Source organism: Notamacropus eugenii, chromosome 3 (assembly GCF_028372415.1).
Source record: "Notamacropus eugenii isolate mMacEug1 chromosome 3, mMacEug1.pri_v2, whole genome shotgun sequence".
NCBI classification, from domain to species: domain Eukaryota; kingdom Metazoa; phylum Chordata; class Mammalia; order Diprotodontia; family Macropodidae; genus Notamacropus; species Notamacropus eugenii.
Genome location: NC_092874.1, coordinates 218,718,666 through 218,745,957, shown reverse-complemented (window position 1 = coordinate 218,745,957; position 27,292 = coordinate 218,718,666). Strand labels below are relative to the sequence as shown.

The 27,292-nt window shown below is 35.3% G+C and overlaps 1 protein-coding gene across 5 annotated transcripts in view; it reads left to right on the top strand.

The window, feature by feature from the left end:
* Positions 1–476: 476 nt before the first annotated feature.
* PPFIBP1 (PPFIA binding protein 1) overlaps positions 477–27,292 on the top strand; it is an 81,969-nt gene continuing 55,153 nt past the window's right edge. For 4 of the 5 annotated variants that reach the window (XM_072654466.1, XM_072654464.1, XM_072654465.1 and 1 more), the window contains exons 1-5: positions 477–581; positions 3,377–3,582; positions 24,260–24,346; positions 25,062–25,175; positions 25,927–26,058. In XM_072654466.1, coding sequence (XP_072510567.1) covers positions 518–581; positions 3,377–3,582; positions 24,260–24,346; positions 25,062–25,175; positions 25,927–26,058 — 603 coding nt within the window. In that variant the 5' untranslated portion in view covers positions 477–517. Of the gene's footprint in view, positions 582–3,376; positions 3,583–11,134; positions 11,421–24,259; positions 24,347–25,061; positions 25,176–25,926; positions 26,059–27,292 lie in introns of those variants that run through there. The other variant, XM_072654467.1, reaches the window with a different exon arrangement.

Below are 27,292 nucleotides of genomic sequence, written 5' to 3'. Positions count from 1 at the left end.
GTGGACTCTTGCCCAAAAATGTTAAAAATACTTAATAGTTCTATATGTTACCAACTAGACTGAGATGTTGTGTATAGCCTAGTGAATAGAATGCTGGACTGGTCAAGAAGACCTAAATTCAAATTCTGTTACAGACCTGGGCTCTGTATGACAGGGCAAGTCACTTAACCTTTTTCAGCTTCAGTTTCCTTATTTGGAAAATGGAGCAATAAGAGCTTCTGCCTCACAAGGTCAACTATTACTAGTAAAGCAGTACTAATAAGAGTCATCTGTGTCTCCTCCTGAATCTGATCATTATACTTGCAAATAGCATGTGGTCTTTAATAAATATTTATTGAATGAACAAGTGAATAAATGACCTCAGGACTTCTCCCTTAGCATAGAGACTTGAAAACTGAAATCGTAATTTGTCAAGGAGGCGTTGATACTTTTCTGAGTGCAGTTAATAACCCCATCATTTTTTTTTGTTGTTTCAGATCCAGATTTGACTTCATTCCCCACTTGAGAAACTAGAAAAATGATGAGTGATGCCAGCGATATGCTGGCAGCTGCTTTGGAGCAGATGGATGGTATCATAGCAGGTAAGATCAGTCTCCAGCTTCTAAAATCCAGACTCAGTGATGAGTTGTTCCTGTGAAGGAGGAGATTATATTGGTTTGATCAGTTTCATCACACCCTCATAGTAGCTTATCTTGGACATATCAACTCCCATCGCTAAATCTCAGTTTTCCCATATATATGTAAATATGTATATGGGGGTTGGAAAATATCAGTTCCCTTCTTGCTTCCAAATCTTATAATTGATTGATTGACCATTGCAAAGTAGTGTCCATTTGTGGACACTAAGAGGGATTTTGAAAATCTAGAAGAGTTGTTTAGAGGAACGTGTCACAGTGGTGAGATGCATGAGGCAGCCATGCCCTATGAGAAACAGTTAAAGGAAATGAGAATGTTTGGTCTGTAGAAGAGGAGACTTGGGGAAAGAAGGAATGTGATAACTGCCTTAGAACATTTGAAGGGCTGTCTGTCGTATGGAAGGATCAGAGTCAGACTTAGTACACTAGAACAATGACTGGTTCTTTGACTTTTTGGTCTTAGGGCCCCCTTTACGCTCTTTAAAATTATTGAGATCCTCGCCTGCCCAATGAGCTTTTGTGTATGTCGGCTATATCTATCAGTAGTTTCTTGTTAGAGAAAAGAACTTAAATATATTGTATAAAATATTATTATAATGATAGTTTTGACTTCAGCGACTTCCAAGAGCTCCCAAGATCACACTTTGAGAACCAGTTTTAGAATCAGTTCTTCATCAGTTCTAGAATCAGTAGATGAAAATTAAGAGAAGATAGATTTCAGATCAAATTGAACAGTAGTAATCACTCATATTTCTCCAATGTTTTTAAGTTTTTTGCAAAATTGCACTCTCACAGTCTTGTAAAGCAGGCAGTATGAAGATTATTATTATTCTACAGATAAAAAAGCCAAGAGGTTCAGTCCCTGGGTTATAGAGGTAGTTATTGTTGGAATTAGAATGCAAGCTCTGTTCTTCTAACTCTTAAGATCAGTATTTTCTTTATTACATCATGTTTTCCCCAAGTCCAGTTGGACTTTGTTATGGACTCTCTATTCTGTAATTGTGGAATCTCTCTTTGGGGCTGTTTGGCCTCAGAAGTTATTTAGCAATGTTACCATTTCAATACCATACTTATTTCCCCCGTCCCAGAGAATGGCAAATGTCCTTGCTTCATAAAACTTCCTCTGGTGTATCTGGCTGGGTCAGAGGAGGTGTGTATCCCACAGCATCTCCAATTCAGGCTAGGCCTTCATTTTTCTTACTCTCTGCTAGTGAGGAAGAAAGAACTATTTTCTTCAGTGAGCTTTTGAATCTCCTTTTCCATTTGGCTAATTCTGCTTTTGAAAGCATTCTTCTCCTCATTGGCTTTTTGAACCTCTTTTGCCAATTGAGTTAGGCTAGTTTTCAAGGTGTTATTTTCTTCAACATTTTTTTGGGTCTCCTTTAGCAGGGAGCTGATTTGCTGTTCATGCTTTGACTTCATGTCTCTCATTTCTCTTCCCAGCTTTTCCTCCACCTCTCTAACTTGATTTTCAAAATTCTTTTTGAGCTCTTCCATGGCCTGTGCCCATTGAGTGGGCTGGGACACAGAAGCCTTGATTTCTGTGTCTTTGCCTGATGGTAAGCATTGTTCTTCCTCATCAGAAAGGAAGGGAGGAAATGCCTGTTCACCAAGAAAGTAACCTTCTATAGTCTTATTTCTTTTCCCTTTTCTGGGCATTTTCCCAGCCAGTGACTTGACCTCTGAATATTTTTCTAGTGAGGAAACAATATAAAAATGCATTAACTGAGTATAAATCTTTTTGGTGGTGAGCTTTTAGAACTCTGCAGATGTTCTAGGTAAACTACATCCAAAGCATTCTCTCATCTACTATCAAAAAAAGAAATCTGATCAGTTTGGCATGGCTTGTTCTCTATAAAATTGTGTTGGTTCTTTGTAATTACTGCTTTCCTATCTAGATATTCAACAATCATCTCTTTATCTGATCTAGAATTTGACCAGGAAGTGAAGTTAAACTCATCGTCCAAAATTCTGGAGGGTCTGTTCTCCAATATTTTTTAGGCTAGAAGGACTACATTGGGACAACATTTGCCAGTCTCTCCAAACTTATGAACCACTGTTCTAGAGGATACTTCTAGCTTTCCATGATCTTTCAAATATTACTGACAGTAGTGTAGTTTTTGTGTCTGTCAATTTTTTTTTTTTTTTTTAGAACCTGTGGATGGAGTACATCTGGGTCAGGTGATTTGAATTCATCAAGGAAAATTAACTCTCTCCTTATTTATTATAAGTGTCAGCTCAGTGTTAGTAATTTTATAAATAAATTACCTAGGTTAGATTTATAGGACAGTAGATGTTTATTTGATATGAGAAAAAATTTCCCAACAATTAATGTTTGTTGGGGCTATAGTGGAATGAGCTCTCCTGAGAGATAATAAGTGCCCCATCAGTGAAAGTACTCAAGTCAAGACTGGATAGCTACTTATTGGGTCTGTGGTGTGGGGATTTCTATATCAGATTGAGAAGAGATAGATGATAGATTACACAGAGATGAACTCTGAAGTCTTTTCCAACGCTGACATTTTCATTGCCTTATTAGAAATTTATTATTTGCTAAACTGCCTGTCTCAGGGAGTATGGCACCATGGTGGTATTTACAGTATCTAATTGCTTTAGCTCATGAGTTTCACAGCAATTCTGATAAAATGGTTTCCCAGCAAGGCCATAAATATAGCTTTTCTTTTGGCTTTATAAGAACTGGATTTATGTAAACTTCATTGCTTTCATTTCACTTTTTCTAGGCTCTAAAGCCCTGGAATATTCCAATGGGATTTTTGATTGTCAATCTCCAACCTCCCCATTCATGGGGAGCTTGCGAGCCTTGCATCTGGTGGAAGATCTTCGTGGCTTATTAGAAATGATGGAAACGGATGAGAAGGAAGGATTGAGATGTCAAGTCCCTGATTCAACTGCAGAAACTCTGATTGAATGGCTTCAGAGTCAAATGGTAGGGTACTTGTATTTTAATTTAGAATCTTTTATGATCTCAGTAATGGGGAACTTGGCTGATTTCATTTAAAAATTTTTAGAGACCTTTGTTTAGCAGCCTCACTATATTGTTTTCCCACCACTTAGCAGACTCTCTTGAGTTTCTTTTACCTATAATAATAATTTATCATTGTAATAGCTGCATTTCACTAATACCAACAAGCCATTAGATCTCATATATAAAATTCCTATGACCAGACTCTAGCAGAGTGATTGAATAGTTTTTATAATTATATAATATTTGAGAAGATAAGGATTTTTGAGGTTCAAAGATTTGAGAATTAAGTAAAATTTTGCTAAAAGTCAATACATGTTAGAAGATTCATGGTGAGGAAACTTTGCTTAGAAATGTTTCATTTATTGATGGTTTTAGTGTTCTAAGCACCATTGCCATATATCAGTAAACCCGCTAAGGTCTGAATGTCTGTCAAACATGTAAGTTGCAAAGAACCCAGGAAAGACGTAAATCAAAATAGAAAAGATACATGGCATTTACTTTTATTGACATGATAAAACTTCCTAAAAGTTTAAAAAATATTTTTATATATTCATATATTTAATTTTTATTTATTTATTCTTAAATATTTATTGAATTTGTTAATTTTTTAAATTAACTATATTTATTTTAGGTTTTGTTTATTTATTTTTAAATACTTAAATTTCAACATGATAAAACTTCCTAAAAGATTTGATTTTTAAATATCAATAAAAAATTAGGTATACTCTATAAAAATTGGATTTTTAAATGTCAAAATTTTAAATGTTTAAATATCAAATACTGGAGATTACAGCCTTTCTGGTGCAGCTGAATTAGGAAGTGGCATGATGGATCTGGTTTATGACCACATCTGCAGATCAGCATAGGACAGGAAATCACACTGGTCACATTGCAATGACATGTCCACCTGGCTGTGAGTCAGTTTTACTCCTATTCCCCACTGATTCAGTGATGTCACTAAGGCTGTGGGCTTTAGCAGGACTAACTGTTCTTGAGATGAGGATGTTTACATGAAATGTAACTAGAACTGTACAGAATAGGGAGTTTCCATTTGACCCTCAGGGTTCAAAAAATAAACTATTATAATTTCCATAATAATAATATAAATTGCTGCTGGATTATGTTAATTCTGTATTGTAATGATCTAAATACCACTTAGCATCTGTTGAGTCTTATAACTGTATTTTCCATTACCTGTGAGCAGGAAACATTGAATTCAAACTTTTTTGGTGGTGGATGCTGCAGCCATATAGCCTCTACCCAATGATCCTTATTCTTTACTGAGTCTTTGAATTAAACAGATTGATTAAGCTACTTGGGGCTTTTCAAGTTTACTGAAACATCATCAATCTACCAAACTCCTTCTCAGGAACCTAATATGCCAACATGGTTAGAGGAGCCAAACATGTTTTATGTAAAACATTTACCAGCAGCCTGCCTGATATGAATAGCAAGCGATTAATAGGTATGACTGTAGCTTTGTCTGATACCAAAAAAGCCACATCACCACACCCGGCATTCTTAGCACATCACACTGAATGAAAAAGAACATTTGTCTGTTATTAAAGCAGCTGCCATTTGGGGGCCCCAAGTTGTTTACTTGTCTGATTCCTCATAGTCACCTACTGCATGACATTTTTACATCAAACTCAGGCATGTTAAATTCAGGTAAGGAAACCTAGAATGATTATATAAAATTTTAGAGTAGTTAGACTCATTATGATCTTACATTTTTCTCCCTTGTTCCTGTTATGCATCTTGTTGTATGACTTTGGGAAATTCTGCCCAATCTATCCTACAATTTCTTTAACAGTAAAGTGAGACTAATACTCGTTATGCTTCACTAGTATATGTTTGGAGCATATATAAGAACTTCTTAGAGTACTCAGAACATCTTAGATTGCATAAATTCTAGAAAATGTGACTATAAAATAAATTGACATTTCAAGTATGTTTTAGGTATTTTGTTATTTTCTCTGTCGTGAGAATAATTTCTACTTACTAGCAGTAATTGGTAGTGACATGAAAAGGCAGCTATCAATAGCCATGGAAATAGTACTTATTAGTTATTATGTGTGTGTATGTGTGTAATGGGGGTAATCAGACTTGTGATTTCATCAGTGTAGGGAAGTTAAGTAATTTGCCCAAAAGCAAGTAGATAATATATGACAGTATTAAAACTTGAAAGCATATCCTTCTGATTTCCAGACTAGCCCTTCTCCATTATGCCATGCTGCATCTTAGGTATACTCTATAAAACTCTTAAGTACACATATCATTCTGTGTGAAGCCAGCAATGATTAATTTCCTGTTTGGATCTGGAAATTGACTACTTTCCTAATCCTTATTCAAAAATGAGTTCTGTGCCAACACTTAGAAGTTCTATGGCAATCCTTTAATTCATGACAAAAATTACTACCACTTGTTCATTTAAATTTTCTTTTTGCCCCTTTTTCCAAAAAAAAGATTTCTTTCACTTTCTTCCTTATCCGTCTTCTCTTTCTTTGTACTTTAGAACCTCATTCTCTGATTCATCATGCCTATAATCATCTGGTCTCTCTTTTCTCTGTATTATTCATACACTCAAAGTTTCTGAGGTATCCATTCAAGACTTTTCTTTCTAGGTACTTTTTGTCACTGCCTTTTAGGACTTATCCCATGGAATCCTTTCTTCCATTGTGTCTCATTCTCAGAACAATGTTAATTATTGTAAATGTAGAAAGGTCACTACCCTATATTAAGTCCTTTCCCCCCACTATTGATCTATACCCTCTCTTGTTGAACTGTTTTCTACATTTGCTTGGAAATCCCTCTGTGTCCATGCCCTTCTACTCCTCCAGGGGCTAGTTGCCCCCTGGGGTTCCAACTTTCCCCCTCCCAGGACAAGTAGACTTTTCAGGCACCAAGTCCCACAGGTCTCCAGTGCAAAGTCCTTATCTCCTTTCACGTGTAAGAGTATTCCCTAGTGAAACCTCTCCCACTTCCAAAGTAAGACCTCCTTTCTTCCCCTGTCCAATAATTTCTTCATCTTCTCCACTGCCCTAAGACTGCAGAGGTCACCTTCTTCTCATTCATTGCTAGCCCTTGATTTGACCTAGCGTATAATACAATCCTCTATCCTCCTGCTCCCCTCCCCTTCCCTTTCACTTACCTTCCCGTGTTGTAATGTTGTCCCACAAAAGAAACCTTTACCTGTAGGTGGGGTATCACTAGGCGCTATCCAAACTGCCTCCATCTGCCTCTTCACCATTACCTCTGTCAGATTTCTGCTTTCACCCCTTAGCTCTTCATGTACATTTAGAAACAAGTTTCTGTAGTCCCTGTGTTGCTGTTGCTGTCCTTGCCTGCTGCGTTTATTCACTCCCATATTTCCTTTCCCTCTGAAGTATCCCCTTGATTCTTGAAAGTTTGTGCAATTGTGAAAGACATAATAGAATTGGGTTCTTGTTTTGTTTTCAAAGGCACCATCATTTCATGTAAATATGCTTTAAATGGTGTAAAATGAAGAATTCTAGTTAATTTCCCTCTACAGGGTCATAAAAACATCTCTTTGTTCTGTCATTGTATATGCAGGAATCCCTTATGAGTCGTTGATAGACTAGAACTGCTAGCAGAAATGTTGAGAGTAGTGAATGGTCCATGCTGGCAGTGTAGCCACTATATGCACTCTGTAAGACTATTAGTCTTGTGTTTGTTATGTATTGTTCTCGGGATCAACAGTATCTTCTTTCTCCATTCATATCCAACATTCTTTTTTGAAAAACTCAGTCTTTTCTGGTCTTCAAAATGAGAATGAAAGCTCTGTTGGCCACTGATCTGTAGATGTCCTTGGTTATTACAGAGTGGAAGCTGGCATCCTTAGTGTGTTTATTTATATAGATGGTGATAAATTTCCCTACCTCCTTCAGCTTTCTGAAAAGAAGGATAATTTCCTCAGGGCATAAGAAATAAGATAAAAATCTTTCTTACTGACTCCATTTGAAGAAGTTGGTAGTGAACCAGATGGGTTTTTTTTTTTTTAACAGATAAATATGATGAAAGCTATTTTTAAAATTTCATGTTTGAGAGTTTAGGGTAGTTCTATTTATTGGCCTTCAATGTATGCTTATTTAATCAAGCATTAATCTTCAGAGAGATCATTTTAATTATTTGAATTTCCTTTCTATTTAAAAATTCTTTATTAAACTTTTTTCATATTAATTTGTTTTGCAGAAAGCAAGGCTATTTATTGAGTAAAAAGGACTTTAGCTTTATTTATATAACAATTTTTTAAAAAATGAGTACTATAATCAATTTCAAGAACTTATGTTTGAAGTGCCAATATTTCCATTTTACAGGCCAGGTTTACTGCCACAGTTTTAAAAAAAAAATTCCTTTGAAATTTTTAGGATACTGGGAATAAAAATTCCTCTTCCAGATGCCTTGAAGTTCTTTTTGTATGACCTTCTTGATTCAACTGATTACAATGGAAATCTTTCATCTAACCTTTCAATGAAGACATTCCATTTGATTCCAATGATTTCATTGACCTTTATGCCATCATGAGAATATAGCCATCCTGCCACATGCAAGAATCATCTTTTCCATATTTGTTCCTTTAGCTCTGCTCAGGACTACCATGACTTTTGCAATAAAACAGAAATTTTTAACCTTCTTGTGTCAGGGACCCTTTTGACATTCTGGGGAAACTATGAACACCTTCTCAAAATAATGTTTTTTTTTGAAATTCATAATTGAAGAAAATGCTAAACTTTATAAGTGAATATATAAAATAAAGATGGTATTTTTTCCTTATCCAGGTTCACAGCCCCCACAGTTCCTAAGCTAAAGAAAACAGGCTTGAGAATGTAACTAAGTACTCAGACTACGGAGTTACACTCTCCGAAAAACAGAATGCGAAAAAAAAATGTATTTTTATCATTTCTCATCCCAGTAAGGAAAATGGTAGATTTTAGTCATGACGAAAGATATCTTACTGCTGAAGAATGTAAAAGTCATCCCACAATATGTTTAGAAAGACAGAGGAGCAAATTCAACATTCAGAACAAATTCCTAATAATTATTCATAAAACCAATTGCAAGAATTAAAATTTCACTTATTTTTGGTGATTTCTAACTTGAGTGTTTCCATACTTAATGCAGACCTCCCTTGAGATTCATCTTTGTTTTCTCATATAAAATTCAATTCCTCTTTGCTGGTTGGAATGTTTGGTTTCTGACTAACTTCTGTTATTTCTTTAAGAGACTTTGTATCATGAAAAACTTCACAAGTTAAATGGCAAATAATTAAAGACAAGAAGATTTTACATGAAAGAATATTAAACCTCAAGGCTTCAACCTTGAACCTTGAAGGTTTAAGGTTCTATCTAGCCTGTAGGCTTATAGTCTTCATAAAGCATCAGAAGTGAAATTTGAGTCTAGACCATCCAGCTCCAGAGCCACAGCCTGTTGGCTTGATTTATCTCGATGAAGTGATCTTGATTTATCAAGATGAAGTGCCTCTATGTGCCAGGCACTGTGGCTCAGCACTGTGGATATAAAGACAAAAGACAGCTTCTCTTAAGGAGCTTACAGTCTTATGGGGGAGACAATAAGCAAACAAGCTATATGCAGGATCAGTAGGAAATAATCAACAGAGGGAAGAAGGAGGAAGGCACTAGAATTAAGAGGGATTGGGAAAGGCTTCCTATAGGAGGAGGGATTTTAGCTGTTTTTGAAGGAAAGCATGGAAGCTAGGAGGTGGAGAGGAGGAGGGATAGCATTCCAGGCATGGCAGATAAGCAGAGAAAATGCCCTGACAGGATGTTGTCAGAGGAATAGTAAGGAAGCCAGTGACATTGTGTTGAAGAGTATGTGGGAGGAAGACTACATGGCGGAGGTGGGGGCTGTAAGGTGTAAAAAGACTGGAAGGGAGTGGGGTATGTTATGAAGGGCTGTGAATGCCAAGTGGAGAATTTTGATCATAGAAGTGACAAGGAACTATTGGAGTTTATTGATTTGGGGTGAGGAGTGGGGAGGGAGGTAGTATGGTCTGACCATTACTTTATAAAGAAACTTTATGGAGAATGAACTAAAGTGGGGAGAGACTTGTGTCAGGCAGAGCTACCAGCTGGCTATTGCTTTGAACCTTAGTGCTACGATTCCCTACCTGTGTAACTTTGGGCAAATTATTTCCCTTCCTCTGCACCTCAGATTCCTTACCTTTAAAATGAGGAGGTTGGACTAGATGCTGTCTAAGGTCTCTTTCATTTCTAAGTACTCCATCTTGCATAAAGTTGTTTTCCTAAAATGATAGTAAACTCTGTTGACTCCCTATCATCTCATATAGAGGATCAGAATCCTCTGTATGACATTCAAAGCTCTTCATGACTTACTCTCTCCTCTTTTCAGTCTTCTTACATCATATATTCAATAAATCTAGCTATTTTTTAAATCAGTATAAACACTGGGGTTTAAGGTTAGGGTTATGACCTCATAGTTGGATCCAGCTCCTGACATTTAACAAAGAACTAGTTAGAATGACTAGATTTTAATATTCTCAGTTTGCCTCTGCTGATTACTTATTTTATAACACAAATTATTTCACTTTTCTGAGCCTTGTTTCTTTCTTTCTTTCTTTTTTTTTTTTTTTGGTAAAAATTCAGAGTTTCTCTGGCCAACCTATGGAAGACACTTTATTAAAGTATTATTTATGTACTTAAAATTCTTTTGAGTCAAATAAAGAATAAGCCATTTTTCTTTCATTGAGATCATTCCCACTATATATACTCTGATGGGTCAATCTGGCATACAAGTGATCTTGGATTTCTAAGGATTATGCTAGAGAAAACAGAAGTTGTAGTGGGACCTACCAGATTAGAAGAAACAGTGGTTCACCTAGGCAGGCTCATTTCTGATAGGCTAATCACCAGAAGACTCAATGTTTTCATCCACTCTGATCCTTAAAGATTATTTAGTAAGGCACTGCCATGCACACTAGTGAGAAATAATGCCATGAACTGGTTAGATATTTAAGAACTTAATTGTAGCAAATGTGTCTTTTGGGAGCAGTGACAAAGTAGAGAGCTGGATGCCAGCCTGGGTGTTATACAGTGGGGACTTCATGTGACCTGGGATTATAATGAAACTATGATACCTTGTCATTGTGATAATGGTTGGTCCCAAGAGTCAAAGAATTCAAAGGGGAGTCCCAGACAGGATTGTAGACTGGCCCTACTCAAGACAGTCAAAAGGATAAGAATTCCTGCCTCTTCCTCACATTCACTTACAGCAAGAAGGGAAGATACCTCAGAACAAGTTGGAAATACTTGTATTCTACCTGCTGGACATACTCCAGTGCAAATTGCATTGATCACTAATGTGAAATAATGTTCACATTAAATGGATTTAAGATGAAGCTCATTATATACTAGCACAGTATCATAATAAGATTAAAAGTAGATCTTATTAATTATACACAAGAGTATAATGGCAGAGCCAGTGTTTGAACCCAGATCTTTGATTCCAGGTCCTTTACTCTCTGTTAAACCATGTTATGTCTGAAAGAAATCATTTAAGATGAAAGCTGTTTTGCACTTATCCTTCAGGCAGCCTGTAATGAAAAATTTCCTCTGATGCTTAACTGGTCATCTCCTAGGTCATAAAGACCTTAATTATCTCCCGTTGAATTCTCATATGCAGGTCAATCCCTTTGGTATAATAAGAGAGGTTCAGATCTTATGGGATTCCCAAAGGATAGATACTGCTCAAGTTTGTTTCAAGAGATGACTCCCTTTAACTTCCTACAGTAATAGTAACAGGTGAAATTGGAAGAAAGGGATTATTAACTCTTAGACAGCTTCAAACTCTTAAGGAGCTCCTGTTCTATCTCTAGATCTGGGAAACTTTAAAATTCATGCTGGTAGGGTAGAGGTTGGGTCCTTGAGCTGTTGAGACATAGCCAGAGATCCTCTGAATGACTTCTTTTTTCCTCTTCTTCTGTTTCCATAGCCCTTGTCCCATAATTTTAGAAACTTTTCAAAGAGGAGTTGTATTTTGGATAGCCCCTGGAGCCTCATCCCCAAGCAGTATTTCATGTTTAGATTAAGTGAGGATCATAGTGTGATAGACCTAAGACAAGAAGGGACCTTAATGGTCAACTTGTCCAAATCCTTCAATTTAAGAAATGAGGTACATGAAGACCAAAGTGGTAAGGCAATTTTCCCAGGGTCATCCAGGCAATAAGTCGCTGAGCTAGGATTTTAACTCAGGTCCTATGACTCCAGATCCAGCTTGCATCCAGTTGTGGGTGTAATGAGTGGGTAAATTTTATCTACTCTGAACTAATGCTTTGCTGGTGGAAATTGAGGTGTGGAAATGTTTTTTTTTTTTTTAAATTTTTTAAATTGTTTTCGGTTTTCAACAATCACTTCCATAAGTTTTAAATTTTCCTCCCCTCTCTCCTTCCTTCCTGAAAATGTATTTTTTAAGACATTTTTGCCAGCACCTATTCTTCACAAAGCCAGGAAAAAATCCCCATCTCGACTATTCTTGTCTTTTCTTCGGATGAGAAACCTGGTTCCCCTTTCTGCCTAATTCTACCAACCACTACTGTAGCTCTAATATAGATACCACCTCTTGTGAGCATGGGGATGGATATGATGCTAGGCTTGGTTCCTATTGCCTTTATGCTACAGTTATTCTACCTTATGTTGGACATTGGTAAACTGAATGGATAGAATGGTCTTCTTGATTAAAGATAGAATATATTTTTTAATCCCTTACATCAACTTCATACCTGATTATATCCTTCCACCCTCCCCTCCCCAATAAACTGTATCTTAAGAGTAATAAAAAATAAAGGTGTTGGGGGGAGGGTGTAGTTCATACTAGCTAACCAGTTTCTCAGCTCTATCCAACTATATATGCAATCATCCACACCTCTAGTTTTCCACACCTCAAAGAGGGGAGCTCCATATTCTCAGTTCTTTGAGGCAAAATCTGATCAGTATAAGTACACAGCATTCAGTTTTGGCTATTACTGTTTTTCTTCCCACTTTTATTGTAACTGTTGCATATGTGTGTGTGTGTGTGTGTGTGTATACACATAGATGTTTATATATGTATATACGCATAGATGTTTATATGTGTGTATATATACACACATACATATGTTTATATGTGTATGTGGTGTTTGTCTCTGCTTACCTCATTCTGCATCAGTTAATATGAATTTCCCATAGTTTTTCTGTATTCTGAATATTCCTTGTTTCTTAGGGTACTTCATTCATGTTCTACAATTTGTTTTAGCCATTCCCCTATTGATGGGTATCTATTTTGTTCCAATTCTTTGCAACCACAAAAAGTGTTGCTATGAATATTCTGGTGTACCTTGGGCCTCTCTGTCTTTGACGTGCTTTGTGTTGGTTCCAAGTATGTTACCAATTAGATTTCTGGATCGAAGGGTATGGAAATTTGAGTCAGTTTCTTAACATAATTTGTAATTATTTTCTAGAATTCACAGCTCCATTAGCAGTGTATTAGTGTATCTGTCTTTCCCCTGGCATCTTTTGTAATCTGCCAGTTTGCTAGGTGAGAAGTGAATCCTCAAATTTTTTTTGAAAAATATTTTGATATCATTTCTCTTGGTGATTTGAAACAGTAATTATGGTTATTAATAGTTTTCAATTCTTCTTTTGAGATATTTGTTGCTACTCTTTGACCAATTTATACATTGGGGAATGGTTTTTTTTACCTTCTTTATTTGTGTTAATTCCCTATATATCTTGAATATAATACCTTAATTAACAAGTATTTATTAAGCAAGAATTTATGGTGTGCCAGACATTGTACTAAGTGTTGATAATACAAATAAAAAACAAAAACATTATTAAAATAATTTGTGCAGAAATATTTTCTCTAGTTGATACTTTTTCTTTATTGTAGGTTCACTGCAATTTCACTTTCTATTTCATCTTTTTTGATAACCTCCCCCTATGTAAAGTTTTAAAATTTATGTATAGTTAATAATATAATTTATTTTTTTTAAATCATGTGGCCTTTATACAGGATATCTATCCCAGAAGTCTTAGTTCAACTCTTCAGGCTGTGTGTCCATTTTTATCTTTCTGTTTTTTATGATATATTTGGTTTCTTATTTGACTGTGTGACCCCTAGCAAGTGACTTCTAAGTCTTTTAGTTTCCTCATTAGGAATACCCCATACTGATGGCATTTCTTCCACTAACTAGAGATAACATAGTAAACCAGAGGTCTTTGCAGTCTGACTGTATTTTACCTTTTCTTTCATGATAGCGACTTTTTAAAAAAAGAAGCACACAGAATTAGGGAGGGGAATAGGAAACATTTTGAAAATTGGTTTAGGAAGAAGCGTAGACATTTTTAAAGTATATTTTTATTAAGTGAGGTATAATTGATAGGAAATATGGACCAGTTTAATTGCATCTTAACATTTTTAAAGTATCATTTGGTTTTTCATCTAATACTTTACTTTCCTCTCCCATCCCTCTAACCCTCATCCTTATCTCTTCTCTTAACAACCACCATAGCTTAGTTGAGAACAGCATTTTCTTTTTGTTGTTTTGTTTTGCTTTTGTTTTTTATTTTTTCCCACTTAACATTATTTTATTTTTTACAATTACATGTACACATAGTTTTCAACATTCAATTTTATAAGATTTTGAGGTCCACATTTTTTTTCTCCCTTCCTTCTCCCATCTCCACGCAATCTGATATAGGTTATACATATGTAATCATGTTAAACATGTTTCCACATTAGTCATGTTGTGAAGGAAGAATCAGAACAAAAGGGGTAAACTATGAGATGGAAAAACAAGAAAAAAGATAAAATAGTATGCTTTAATCTGCATTCAGATTCCATAGTTCTTTCTCTGATGTGGATAGCATTTTCCATCTTGAGTCTTTTGAATTGTCTTAGATCATTGTATTATTGAGAGGAGCTAAGTCTATCAAAGTTGGTCATGGCATAATGTTGCTGTTACTGTGTACAATGTTCTCCTGGTTCTGCTCACTTCACTTATGTAAGTCTTTGCAGGTTTTTCTGAAATCTACCTGCACAACAGTATTCCATTATATTCATATACCACAATTTGTCAAGCTGTTTCCCAATTGATGGGCATCCCCTCAATTCCCACTTCTTTGCTCCATAAGGAGAGGTACTGTAAATATTTTTATATAAGTAGGTCCTTCTCCAACCTACCCCCCCCTTTTAAAAAATATTTTGGGGTACTGACCATCTATTGCTGGATCAAAGCATATGCAGTTTGATTGCCCTTTGGGCATAATTTCAAATTGCTCTCACAAATGGTTGGATCCATTCACAACTCCAACAGTGTAATTTTCCTACATTCCCTCCAACATTTATCATTTTTCTTTTCCGTCATATTTGCCAGTCTGATAGGTGTGAGATAGTGCCACAAAGCTGTTTTAATTTGTATGTCTCTAATCAATACTGATTGAGAGAATTTTTTTTCCATGTGACTAAAAACAGCTTTGATTTCCTGTTCTGAAAACCCTCTGTTGATACTTTTTGGCCATTTCTCAATTGGAGCATGACTTGTATTCTGAGAATTTGATTCAGTTCTCTGTATATTTAAAAGATGGGGTTTTTATCAGAGACACCTGCTGTATAGATTGTTTTCCAGCTTTCTTTCTAATGTTGGTTGTGTTGGTTTTGTTTTGTGTGAAACATTTTAAATTTAATATAACTAAAATTATTAATTTTATATTTTACAATGCTCTTTGTCTCTTTCTTGCTTGGTCATAAATTCTTCCTTTCCCCATAGATTTGACAGGTAGACTATTCTTTGTTCTCTTAATTTGCTTATGATATCACCCTTTATGTTTACATCATGTATGCATTTTTTGACCTTATCTTGGTATATTATGTAGGATACTATCCTCTACCTTGTTTCTGCTATTCTGTTTCTGGTTTTTCCATTAGCTTTTGTTATTGTGAGTTCTGAGTCCAGAAGCCAGGGCATTTGGGTTTATCAAACCTTGGTTACTATGATCATTTACTGCTGTGTCATTATTATTTTTCTAGCTCTAGAAAATACATTTTTTGTAGTTTGGTATGACATGAAATGGGTAAATTAATTTAGGAAGAATTGTCATTTTTTTAATATTGGCTCAGCCTACCCATGAGCAATTGATATTTTTCCAGTTGTTTAGATTTAATTTTATTTGTGTGAAAAGCATTTCATAACTATTCTCATATAATTCCTAAGTTTGTCTTGGCAAGTAGACTCCCAAGTATTTTATATTGTCTACAATAAATGGAATTTCTCTTTCTCTCTCTTGCTGCTGGGCTTGGTTGGAAATGCTAACAATTTATATACGTTTCTTTTATATCCTGCAACTTTGCTAAAGTTAATTATTTCATTTAGTTTTTTATCTGATTCTCTTGGATTCTCTGTGATAATTGTTTCCTCATTGCCTGTTCTAATTCTTTCCATTTCTTTTTCTTCTCTTATTGCTTTAGCTAGCTTTCCTAGCAGAATATTGAATAATAGTGGTGACAATGAGTGTCCTTGCTTTACCCTTGATCTTATTGGGAAAACTTCTAGCTTATCCACATTATATATAATGCTTGCTGATGGTTTAATACAGATATTATTCATCATTTTAAGGAAATCTCCTTTTATTCCTATGTTCTCTAGTATTTTTTAATAGAAATGGGTGCTGTATTTTGTCTAAAGCATTTTCAGCATCTATTGAGATAACCATGATTTCTGTTGGTTTTGTTATTGATATAGTCCCTGTATTCCTAGAATAAATCCTCCCTGATCCTTGTTATGATCCTTGTGATATATTGCTGTAAATTGTAAAGCCTATTGATAGTATCATATTTAAAATTTTTGTCTCTCTGTTCGTTAGGGAAATTGGTCTATACTTTTCCTTCTGTTTTAGCTCTTCTTGGTTTAGGCATCAGCACCATATTTGTGTCATAAAAGGAATTTGGTAGGTGTCTTCACCTATTTTCCCAAATAGATTATATGATATTGGAATTAAACGCTTGCTGAATTCACTTATGAACTCATCTGGCCTAAGAACAGTTTCTTCTGAAAGTCAATATGCTTTCCTCTAGTATAACCTAAAGTATACCAGCTTGCGGCCGAAGGGATGGATTACTAACTTTCGATCTTCAAATGTATGTATTACTTTGAAGTAAAATAATAACATTATCACTAAAGGTGTTGAATTCTCATACACTGACTTTTCCTGACCCCTTTTCCACTGTGATTATTGATAGTATACTAATGAGTTAGTTAATTCTACTTTGAACTGCTTTTGGTGGAATTAAGTGTGATAAGAAAAACTGGGTACTAAATAAGCATGAATGTTCTCAAATTCATTAAGTTTTTGAGAACATCAGGTCAATTCATCAAATACCTAATGTATAAAGTGCACAAGTGCTGAGCTTTGGGAGAAATCCAGTGCATAGCACAGCACCTGGCACATACTGGGTGCTTAATAAATGTTTACAAAATATTTATCATGAAATTTTAAGTGAGATAATATGCTTTCATGAAACTTAGTCTAGTAAAGAATATGAGATTATTAGATAACTATATTAGAAAATAACATGAGTGCATTAGAAAAATGGGAACAGAATACCGCATGAAGTCAGGGGGTAGATTGTTATTGATGCGGGAGGAAGAAGGATTAAGCGAGGCTTCCTCAAAGAGGTGGAATTTGAATTGGGCTCAAAAATAAAAAATAATGGTAGGGTACGTTTATGTGGTTATTTAATTTATACAAAGATCTAATTTGATTTTCACAGTTGCCATCAAGGTTATATCAGTATTATCACCTTCATGTTATGGATGAGTTAACTCATGGACAAAGCAAAGTGAATTGAGGTTATGCAGTAAGTGAGACTTCCAGGACTTGACCCTATATCTGTTATTCTTTCTGGTACTCCATATTTTTGTACCTCTACAAGGATTATGAGATCTAGAGTCTCTTCCTTCTTAAATTCACTTCCAGATTATAATTTTTGGGAAGACACATTCACAGAAAAATTTGCTTTGATAGCGTTTTTTTCTCACCTTGTTATGTCTTTGTAGTTTTAAATAAATTCTTATTATCTTTTTGTTTTTTTACATCACCAGATTTTTCCCTTTACTTCTACTCTCTCCTTGAGAGCCATCTCATATAAGAAATAATATTTTTTTGCAATTCAATTTTTTATTCTTAATAAACAGAGAAGATAAGCATTTCCATTTACAGAACAGAAAACAAGGGTTGTACATAAAGCTGTGCGAAATAATTATTTTTTTAAAAAATTCTTTAAAAACCATTATCATCACTGTTATTCAGTATGATACTAGAAATATTATCTTCAAAAGTAATAGAAGAAAAAGAAATAGAAAGAATTAGAATAGGCAAAGAAGAAACTAAGTTATCACTCTTTACAGACAATATGATGATATACTTAGAGAATCCTAGAGAATCAAGTAAAAGAATACTTAAAATAATAAACAACTTTAGCAAAGTTGCAGAATATCGGATAAACCCATATAAGTCATCTTCATTTCTATATATTACTAACAAAGCCCAACAGCAAGAGATAGAAAGAGAAATTCCATTTAAAGTTACTGTAGACACTATAAAGTATTTGGGGGTCTACCTGCCAAAACAAACCCAGGGACTATATGAACACAATTACAAAGTACTTTTCACTCAAATAAAATTAGATCTAAATAATGGAAAAGCATCAGTTGCTGGTGGGTAGGCCAAGCTAATATAATAAAAATGACAGTTCTACCTAAATTAATTTACGCAGTGCCATACCAATCAAACTACCAAAAAATTATTTTATAGATCTAGAAAAAATATGAAAATTCATCTGGAATAACAAAAAGTCTGGAATATCTGGGGAATTAATGACAAGAAATGCTAAAAATGCTAGGTTGCCTAGCCCTACCAGATCTTAAATTGTATTATAAAAAAACAATCATCAAAACCACTTGCTACTGGCTAAGAAATAGAGGGGTAGATCAATGGAATAGATAAGGTACACAAGAACAGTAGTCAATGGCTATAGCAGTCTACTATTTGATAAACCCAAAGACCCCAACTTCTGGGATAAGACCTCACTATCTGACAAAAATTGGTGGGAAAACTAGATAACAGTGTGGCAGAAACTGGCCCTACACCAATGCCTGATGTCACATATCAGAATAAAGTCCAAATGGGTACAATGATCTAAGTGTAAAGGCGAATACTATAAACAAACTAGGGGAGCAAGGAATAGTTTATTTGTGAGATTTATAGAGAATGGAGGAATTTATGACCAAACAAGAGATAGAGAACATTATGAAATGCAAAATGGATAACTTTGATTACATTAAATTGAAAAGGTTTTGCACAAACAAACCTAATGCAACCAAGATTAAGATTAGGAGGGAAGCTGAAAACTGGGAAAGAATTTTTACAACTAATGTCTGTGATAAAGGCCTCATTTCTAAAATATGGAGAGAACTGAGTCAAATCTACAAGAATACAAGCCATTCCTCAGTTGAGAAATGGTCAAAGGATATGAACAGGCAGTTTTCAAAGGAAGAAATTAAAGCTATCTATACTCATATGAAAAAATGCTCTAAATCACTATTGATTAGAGAGGTGCAAATCAAAACAACTTTGAGGTACCATATCACATCTATCAGATTGGCTAACATGACAGAACAGGAAAATGATAAATGATGGAGAAGATATGGGAGAATTGGAACACTACTTCATTGCTGATGGAGCTGTGAGCTGATCCACCCATTCTGGAGAACAATTTAGCACTATGCCCAAAGGGCTACATAAGTGTACCTACCCTTTGCCCCAGCAGTACTGCTTCTAGGGCTATGTTCCAAAGAGATCATAAAAATGGGAAAAGGGACCCACATGTACAAAAATATTTATGGCAGCTCTTTTTGTGGTGGCCAAGCACTGGAAACTGAGGAGATGCCCATCAGTTGGGGAATGGCTGAACAAGTTGTGGTATATGAATGTAATGGAATACTATTGTGCTATAAGAAATGATGAACATGCAAACTTCAGAAAATCCTGGAAAGACTTACATGAACTGATGCTGAGTGAAGTGAGCAGAACCAGAAGAACATTATACACAGTAACAGCCACAGTGTGGGAGGTCTGTGTTTGATAAACTTAGCCCTTCACAGTAATGCAAAGACCTAAAATGTTTCCAAAGGACTCTTGATGAAAAATGCCATCCATATCCAGAGAAAGAGCTGTGGAATTGGAACATAGAATGAAACAGACTATTTTCTCTTTTGTTATGTTTTGTTTTGTTTTTCCTATGGTTTCTCCCATTTATTTTAATTCTTCTGTGTAACATGACTAATGTGAAAATGTGTTTAATTAGGAATGTATGTGTAGAGCCCATATAAGATTGCATACCCTCTTGGGGATGAAGGGGGAGAAAATTTGGAACTTATGGAAGTGACTGTTGAAAACTGAAAACAAATAAATTAATTAATTTTGGGGGAGAAATTCTTTAAAAAAAAAAGAGAGAGAGAAAAAACCCCAGCATCAGAAGTTTGATAATAAATTCAATATACCACACTAGTGGATGTCCCTCCTGCAAAGCAGCTGGGGAGATATCTTCTCATTTCTCTTCTTGGGGACTATTATTAATTTTAATGATGCAGTGTTCATTTTTCATTGTTTTGCGATTGTTGTTTCTTTTACTTTACGTCTCTTCATTTCCTACCTGGCTGTACTCCTTTCAACTTCTCCATCCTGCCCCAATGCTGGAATACCTCCCCAGGTTTTGTCTTTTTTTTTTTTTTTTTTGGAGTGTTGTCTTCACCATTAGATTACATTGCAGTGTTCACTTTCGGTTGTTTTGTAATCTTTCTTTTACATTGTGTAGATTGCTTTCATAGATCTGCTTATTTCACTTTTCATCAGTTCATACAAGCCCTTCCATGCTTCTCCCTACTCATTACATTCATAGTTTCCTGCAGTACAACAATATTCCATTACATTCGTATGCCGTAATTTGTTTAGCCATTCCTTAAATCTGTGGGTATCTACTTTGTTTCCATTTCTTTACTACCAGGAAAATTGCTGCTATAAGTATTTTTAGTGTAAATGGAGACTTTCTTCTTGCCAGTGTGTATAAACCTAATAGAATCTCCGGATATGTACACTGTTCACTCATTGTGGTACTTGTAACATGAATATAATACTGGATACCATGATGGAAATCATATGTAGTAGTAGCTGCAGATTATTCCCTCTTCTCAGCAAGACATTTCCTTATTTCCTATTTCTTTGAACTTCTCTATCATGCCCCACCCAGGGATCCTTGCATCCTGCAAGTTCATAGTACCTCAGCAGTAGCATCTACTCCCAAGGCCCCTCTACTTGGAGAACAGAGCAGAGGTATCTTCCTGGAATCTCCTTTTCATGAGAATGCCCAGGTCAGGCATCGTCTGGCTGCACACCTTTTGACTTTTCCATCATACCCCAATGCTGTGTACCTCCCCAGTTGTTTTTTTTTAAGTGTTATCTTCACCATTAGATTATAAGCTCCTTGAGGGTAGGTACTACCTTTCTTTTTGGTGTTTGTATCCCCAGTGCTTTGCATGGTGCCTGGCCAATAGTAGCTATTTAATACATGTTATTGATAGATGGTTTTCTTTGTTGCACAGTGACCCTCTTTTTTGTTGTAACGTTATCATTATTCCCCTTTCCCACCAAGTCTTCCTCCCCATTAAAGATACTTTCACCCATTCTCATAAAGTTGGAATATCTTTTTAATAATTTCCTTCAATCAGAATGAAAGATTTCTGTTTTTAACGGGACTTCCATGTCTTATAAAAAAAAAATTCCAGTGTAATGTGTCTATTCAGAAAACGTGATTCATGTATTTTTTTAAGATGGCAATTAATGCTTGTAATTAAAACTAATCATGCACAACTATATTTAACACATCTGGGCATATTCTCAAATTAAAAACTTGTTTCACATAATCTGGTTCTTTTTCGCAGAGCAAATCCCAAGAGAGACATTTCTCATTTTCTTGGAAGCCCCTAGAGATAATACTTATTCAGACCGTTCCAGGAAAATGCTGAGAATTCAGATAATTTAATTCAGGCCATTATAGTTTTTTTAGAAGGACAAAATTAAGTTGTAATAACTGAAAGGGAGTGTGCTGACAAGTAGTTAGTCCTGATAATTTGATCTCCAAGTACTTATCATATATTTACTAAATTAGGACCTAACTTTGTGAGCTCTTGTCAATTATCATGTAATAGTATTACATTACCTTTTAGAAATATCCTGAATTCATGTAATGATGTAGACAAAAATCTTGGTAAATGTTTTAAAATAATATGCAGAGTATTTCATACTCATGACATATATTCAAGACCTCAGATTTTGTCCTTATCACAAACTTAGTTCATATTTATAATATTAGGAAAAATGACATAATAATATAACTCTTTTTTATGAGACTTCTCCTTAGCAATATTTTGTTGTTTTGTTTCCGTTGGTTATAAAGCTTGATGTGTTCTGTCCTGTTTACTTTTTTGGGGGGGGAGTCAGCGGAAGGGGGTAGCTAGATGGCACAGCTGCTAGGGTGCCAGGCCTGGAGTCAAGAAGAACTGAGTTCTAACCACAGCTTCAGACACTTACTGTGTGACCCTGAGCAACTCACTTACCCTGTTTACCTCAGTTCCTCATCTGTAAAATGAGCTGGAGAAGGAAATGGCAAACCACTCCTGTATCTTTGCCAAGAAAAACTCAAATGGGGTCACAAAGAGTTGGACATGACTAAACAAAATTTAGCTTTTTAGTTATTTTCCAAAGGATTGCATTGGCTGCACCTACCAATTCTGTACTTACAACTCCATCTGGCTTCCATGATCTGAATGGAATTGTGCCTGAATGGAGTTTAAGATGGCATTTATTCAGGAGATGGAAAATGCTAGGTGAGCTCATGTGCTCTATGGAAAAATGTCATATATCATGGTGTATTTGGAAATGTGTGGCATAGTGAATAGAGGGCCAGACTTATAATCAGAAAAATCTGGATTTAAGTCCTGTCTCTAACACAGACTGGCTTGATGTTCATGGATAAATCACTTAAACTTTCAGTGTCTTGGGAATTTAAGGCACTAGGATATTCTCGAGGACTCTTAAGTTATAGAGGAATTGCTGTTCCACATCAGTAGGGGCCATTTCCACAATGGGAATTCCTTCCATTGAAAAAAAATCAGATCATAGTACTCCCTCCTCACTCCAGATGTATCTGAGAAAGTCTTTCTTAGTGATTTTTATTCATTTTCATGAGCTGTAGTCATGTGTAATTGAAAAACAAAACCATAGTTGCCTCACCAAAAGTGTTTTGAAGCCAGATTAATTATTAACACATTTTCTGAACACCTTAAATTCTTGTGATTCTGTGCTAGACATGATGTAGATTTCATTATGAACAAGATATAAACAATGAAAAATATTAACTGTGCTAGTCAAGGGCAGTGATGACTTATTGGCAATATTTGCTTCCAGAAATCAGAGGAAGAAGAGTAGTGAGACTGAGGTGGGTTCGTTGGAAGGTTTGATAGAGGAAGGAGTTAAGATGAGCCTTGAGGGTGGATGAGATTTAGAATTGTCAGGTGATAATTGATGGCCTGTGGGTGCCAGCCATCCTTTTCTTAAGGAAAAATTTCATAAGATTGAATATGAAATTAATATCTTGGTTATCATCTAGATAGACTTAGTAGCAGTACAAAAAACTTGTGGTTTTTAGAGATGACAGCTCACATCTTGCCTTTTCCAAGAGGTCTTTCCCAGTTGTCCCCATCCTCATCCCACCAGAAGTGTTAGTGCTTTCCCACTGAGATTACCATCCCATTCATGGCTTGGCACATCACCAACCCAAATCTTTTCTTAAGTTTCCCAGTCCAATTGAAGCATATCAAATAGAATTCAGTATGACAATGAACCCAATAATATAAGGATTTGAAATCTCCCAACATGTTGCAGAAAATAATCTGCTAGTGCTTGTTCTGTCTCCATGCTTGTTATACTATATAGAGAGAAAGAAAGGTGAGGAGAGGAAAAGAGAAAGGAGGGGAGTGGAGGGGAATAGTATGTATGGTTATTTGCATGTTGTCTTCCCCATAAACTGTAAGCTTTTTGAGGGTAGGAGCTGCTTTTCTTTGTATCCCTAGTACTTAGCACACTGCCAGGCACATAATGAAGGACTGAAAAATGCTTGTTGACTAACTGATGGAGGGGATACTCTGTTAGGTATGGAATAAGTCTCCATGTAGACCTAGAAGAATAATACTATTGCCTATCAATAATGATCAGTAGCAAGGAACGGTTATTAATGTTGGCCAAATTTTTCTGCTTCAGAAGAAGCTGCTTAGACTGGTGGGAAGAAAAAAATTAAATCCTTGGCATGTTTATTCATGCCAACAGAAGCTATTTTGAAATCAAGGGTGTGATGAATCAACTTACACTCCTGTTTGTATGTATTTTGGGTAATGCCAGTAGCAACTGTGTTGCATTTTATTTGAGGTCTGGTTATTCACATTGTGTCACTTTTGAAGGGTCTTCTCCTCTAATCATTTTTTCTCTTTCAGACTAATGGACGTATATCTGGAAATGGAGATGTGTATCAAGAAAGGCTAGCACGTTTAGAAAATGATAAAGAATCTCTGGTTCTTCAGGTAGTAATTTTATGTTAAACTTTTCTTTTCATATATTCACAAAGATTTCATTTTCATTTAGTGCCCAGCTTTCTAGTTTATATTTAGCATATATGTATGCTTATGAAAGTATGTGCACCACGTGTAGTATATAGCATATATGCACACATATAGCCCGTATTTGTAGGTGTATGTTTGTACAAAGCATAAGTTGTTGGCAGTAGCTTCCTCTATATTTTAATGGCAACCTTTTGAACTTCTTTAGAATGAAGGAATGAATATATGCATATATATGTACATATATGTGTATTACACACACATAGATATATGCCATGGTATTGTGAGCCAAGTGGATTTAAGTCCTATTATTTGATGTATGAAAATAACAATAAATTCATAGTGCCTTCACTGAACTTTTAGAATGGAAAACTGAATGCTCAAGCTATTTAATTAGGCTCTAAAAAACACACTTCTAAAAACATTATGATCTTTAATTCCATAAAATCTTTTGAGATCTGAAGCAGCCATTAATTTATCTGACTTGATATTTCCTTTTTAATTTAAGTAATGAAAGCTCCTTTTTCATGTATACCATTCACATCGTAATGCTGAATAAATGATATATCATTTTTTTTAATTTAAGGAAATTAAGGAATAATTGTATATTGTTATGAATTGAGTTGAGAAATAGACAGAAATGTACAATTCTTTTTCCCTTGTATTTTATACTTTGCAGGTGAGTGTATTAACAGATCAAGTGGAAGCTCAGGGAGAAAAGATTCGTGATTTGGAGTTTTGTCTTGAAGAGCACAGGGAGAAATTAAATGCCACAGAAGAAATGTTACAGCAGGTATGGAGAGAGAAATCAGTGAGAGCAGAAGATTTTCTGCTAAATGTGGGGAGAGCGTAAATCTGTTGTGTTGCTGGGTGTGTTGGTATACTGAATTCTATTTGATGTGCTTTAGTTTGCCTACTAAATCTTGAGAAAAGATTTAGGATTGTTGTGTGCCAGACCTTGAGGAAATGAAAAAAGAGGATCTTAAAATAGAATTCTGTTTATATTTTGAAAAATTCTAATTTGTGTATATACTTTGTTTCCTAAATTGTCATATTATTTTCCTACATGGGGATTTTAAAAAAGAATCAGTTATTTTTCTCTTAACATTATCATTTGACAGATCTCAGCTGTTTTGCTAGAGGTTAAATAATTGCAGCCCATCTTCAGAAAGGAACTTTAGTTGATGAAGCAGAGGGAGAAGTTTGGGTCAGTCTTCAACAGCAAGCAAGGAGAGGAATCCCATACAGAAAGAATTCCAAGCCAGCCTTTTCCCATATTTTCCTGTCCATACCATTTATTTAGTCCTCAGTGGTAGAGCCTTACTTGCTGTGTTTTTTGAGGTTAGATAAACCCTTATGGTAGGAAAGGAAGGATGATTGGATTTTAGAAATATAGTTAATCATTACCCAAAAAGTTTTCTTGATAAAAGTGCCCAATTTTAATCTGTCTTAGAAAAATGCTTTATTTTGAGACATTCTTGGGTATACAGCATAGAACTAAATAAAATTGTTTTAAGTATTAAAATGTTTCTTTCTTTTATCAGGAACTTCTGAGTAGAACATCTCTAGAAACTCAGAAATTGGACCTCATGGCAGAAGTATCTAACTTAAAGCTAAAATTGACTTCTGTAGAGAAGGACAGGTTAGACTATGAAGATAGATTCAGAGATACAGAGGTGAGTATACCAATACAATGTATTATTACAAGTCCATTTATCAACTCATTTTAAAGTATCTATTTGGTCTTCAACTCTTTTTTTTTTTAACCTAAGGCATTTATTATTAGTGTCCCATGGCAGTTTTCATTGAGACATTAATTTTTTAGTCATTATTAGATACACCTGGAGTTCACAGCATCTGTGGAATTTTTAGATAATCTCTTATATGCAGTGAACTAATTTACCTTACTTTCTGAATAATGAGTATCAATTTTATTTTTTCACTAGTAGGTAGATTTCAGATAAGGGGAAGAATGGAGTAGCAAATAGAGGACCACCAAGTTCAAGTCTTGCCTGATAAATATTCAATGTCTATTTTCTCCCCCACTTCCACCTTTAATTCTGATCTAAACTAAGTCCCTTACACTATAGTTTTCTATCTTTCCCCTTTGCCCCATCCTACTTGGAGATGGAAATTGATTGCTCAGCATCCTTTCTGTAAAACTGCCTTCATCAATCAGAAAGCTATACAATCATTCCACAGTTCTTTTCAAGGTTAAGTAATTCTATGCCATTTAAATTTAACTTTCTCCTGAGGATTTTATCTTAGAACCCATTAGTCATTTTAGCTCCTCTCTTCTAATTCCTCCTGATGTCATTATTTCACATGCTTTAAATATAAGTTCCATTCCTTCTTTAGCTATGGAAATATATCCCAGCAGATGAGGACAGGATCTATTCCTTTTTTTTCATCTTTGAGTCCCTAAGTACCTACTAGGTGGTTTAATCACCAGCTTGGTTCAGATTTTATTCCACTAGATCCACCATTATCTTTTTTTTTTTTTTTTGGCCACATATATTGTGTTAACTTGATTTTCTAAAACAACTTGAAAAGAAGTAAAACCTCTTCCCAAATTCTTGCCTTCTCCTGGTCTTTCAAAATTGTTTCCTGTTTTCTTCCTCCTTTCATTTCCTTCAACCCCACAGTCACTACATAACTTAATAACAGAACTGAGCCAACAGATGGAGAAGGTGGAGGTGGAACTAGCTCTCTTCCAGGAAAAGAGGTTACGGTATGGGGACCAAGAGGTGACCTTTTGCATTATGAAACAACGCTGGGCCAAGCTTAATCTCTGTGCATGACTACCACTAGATTTCCTGAGGTGCAAAATGAGACTCTAATCAAATGGTCAAACTAAACTGCATTGAAAATGCTTTCATGAGTCCAGTACAACTCTATTGCAACATTTAC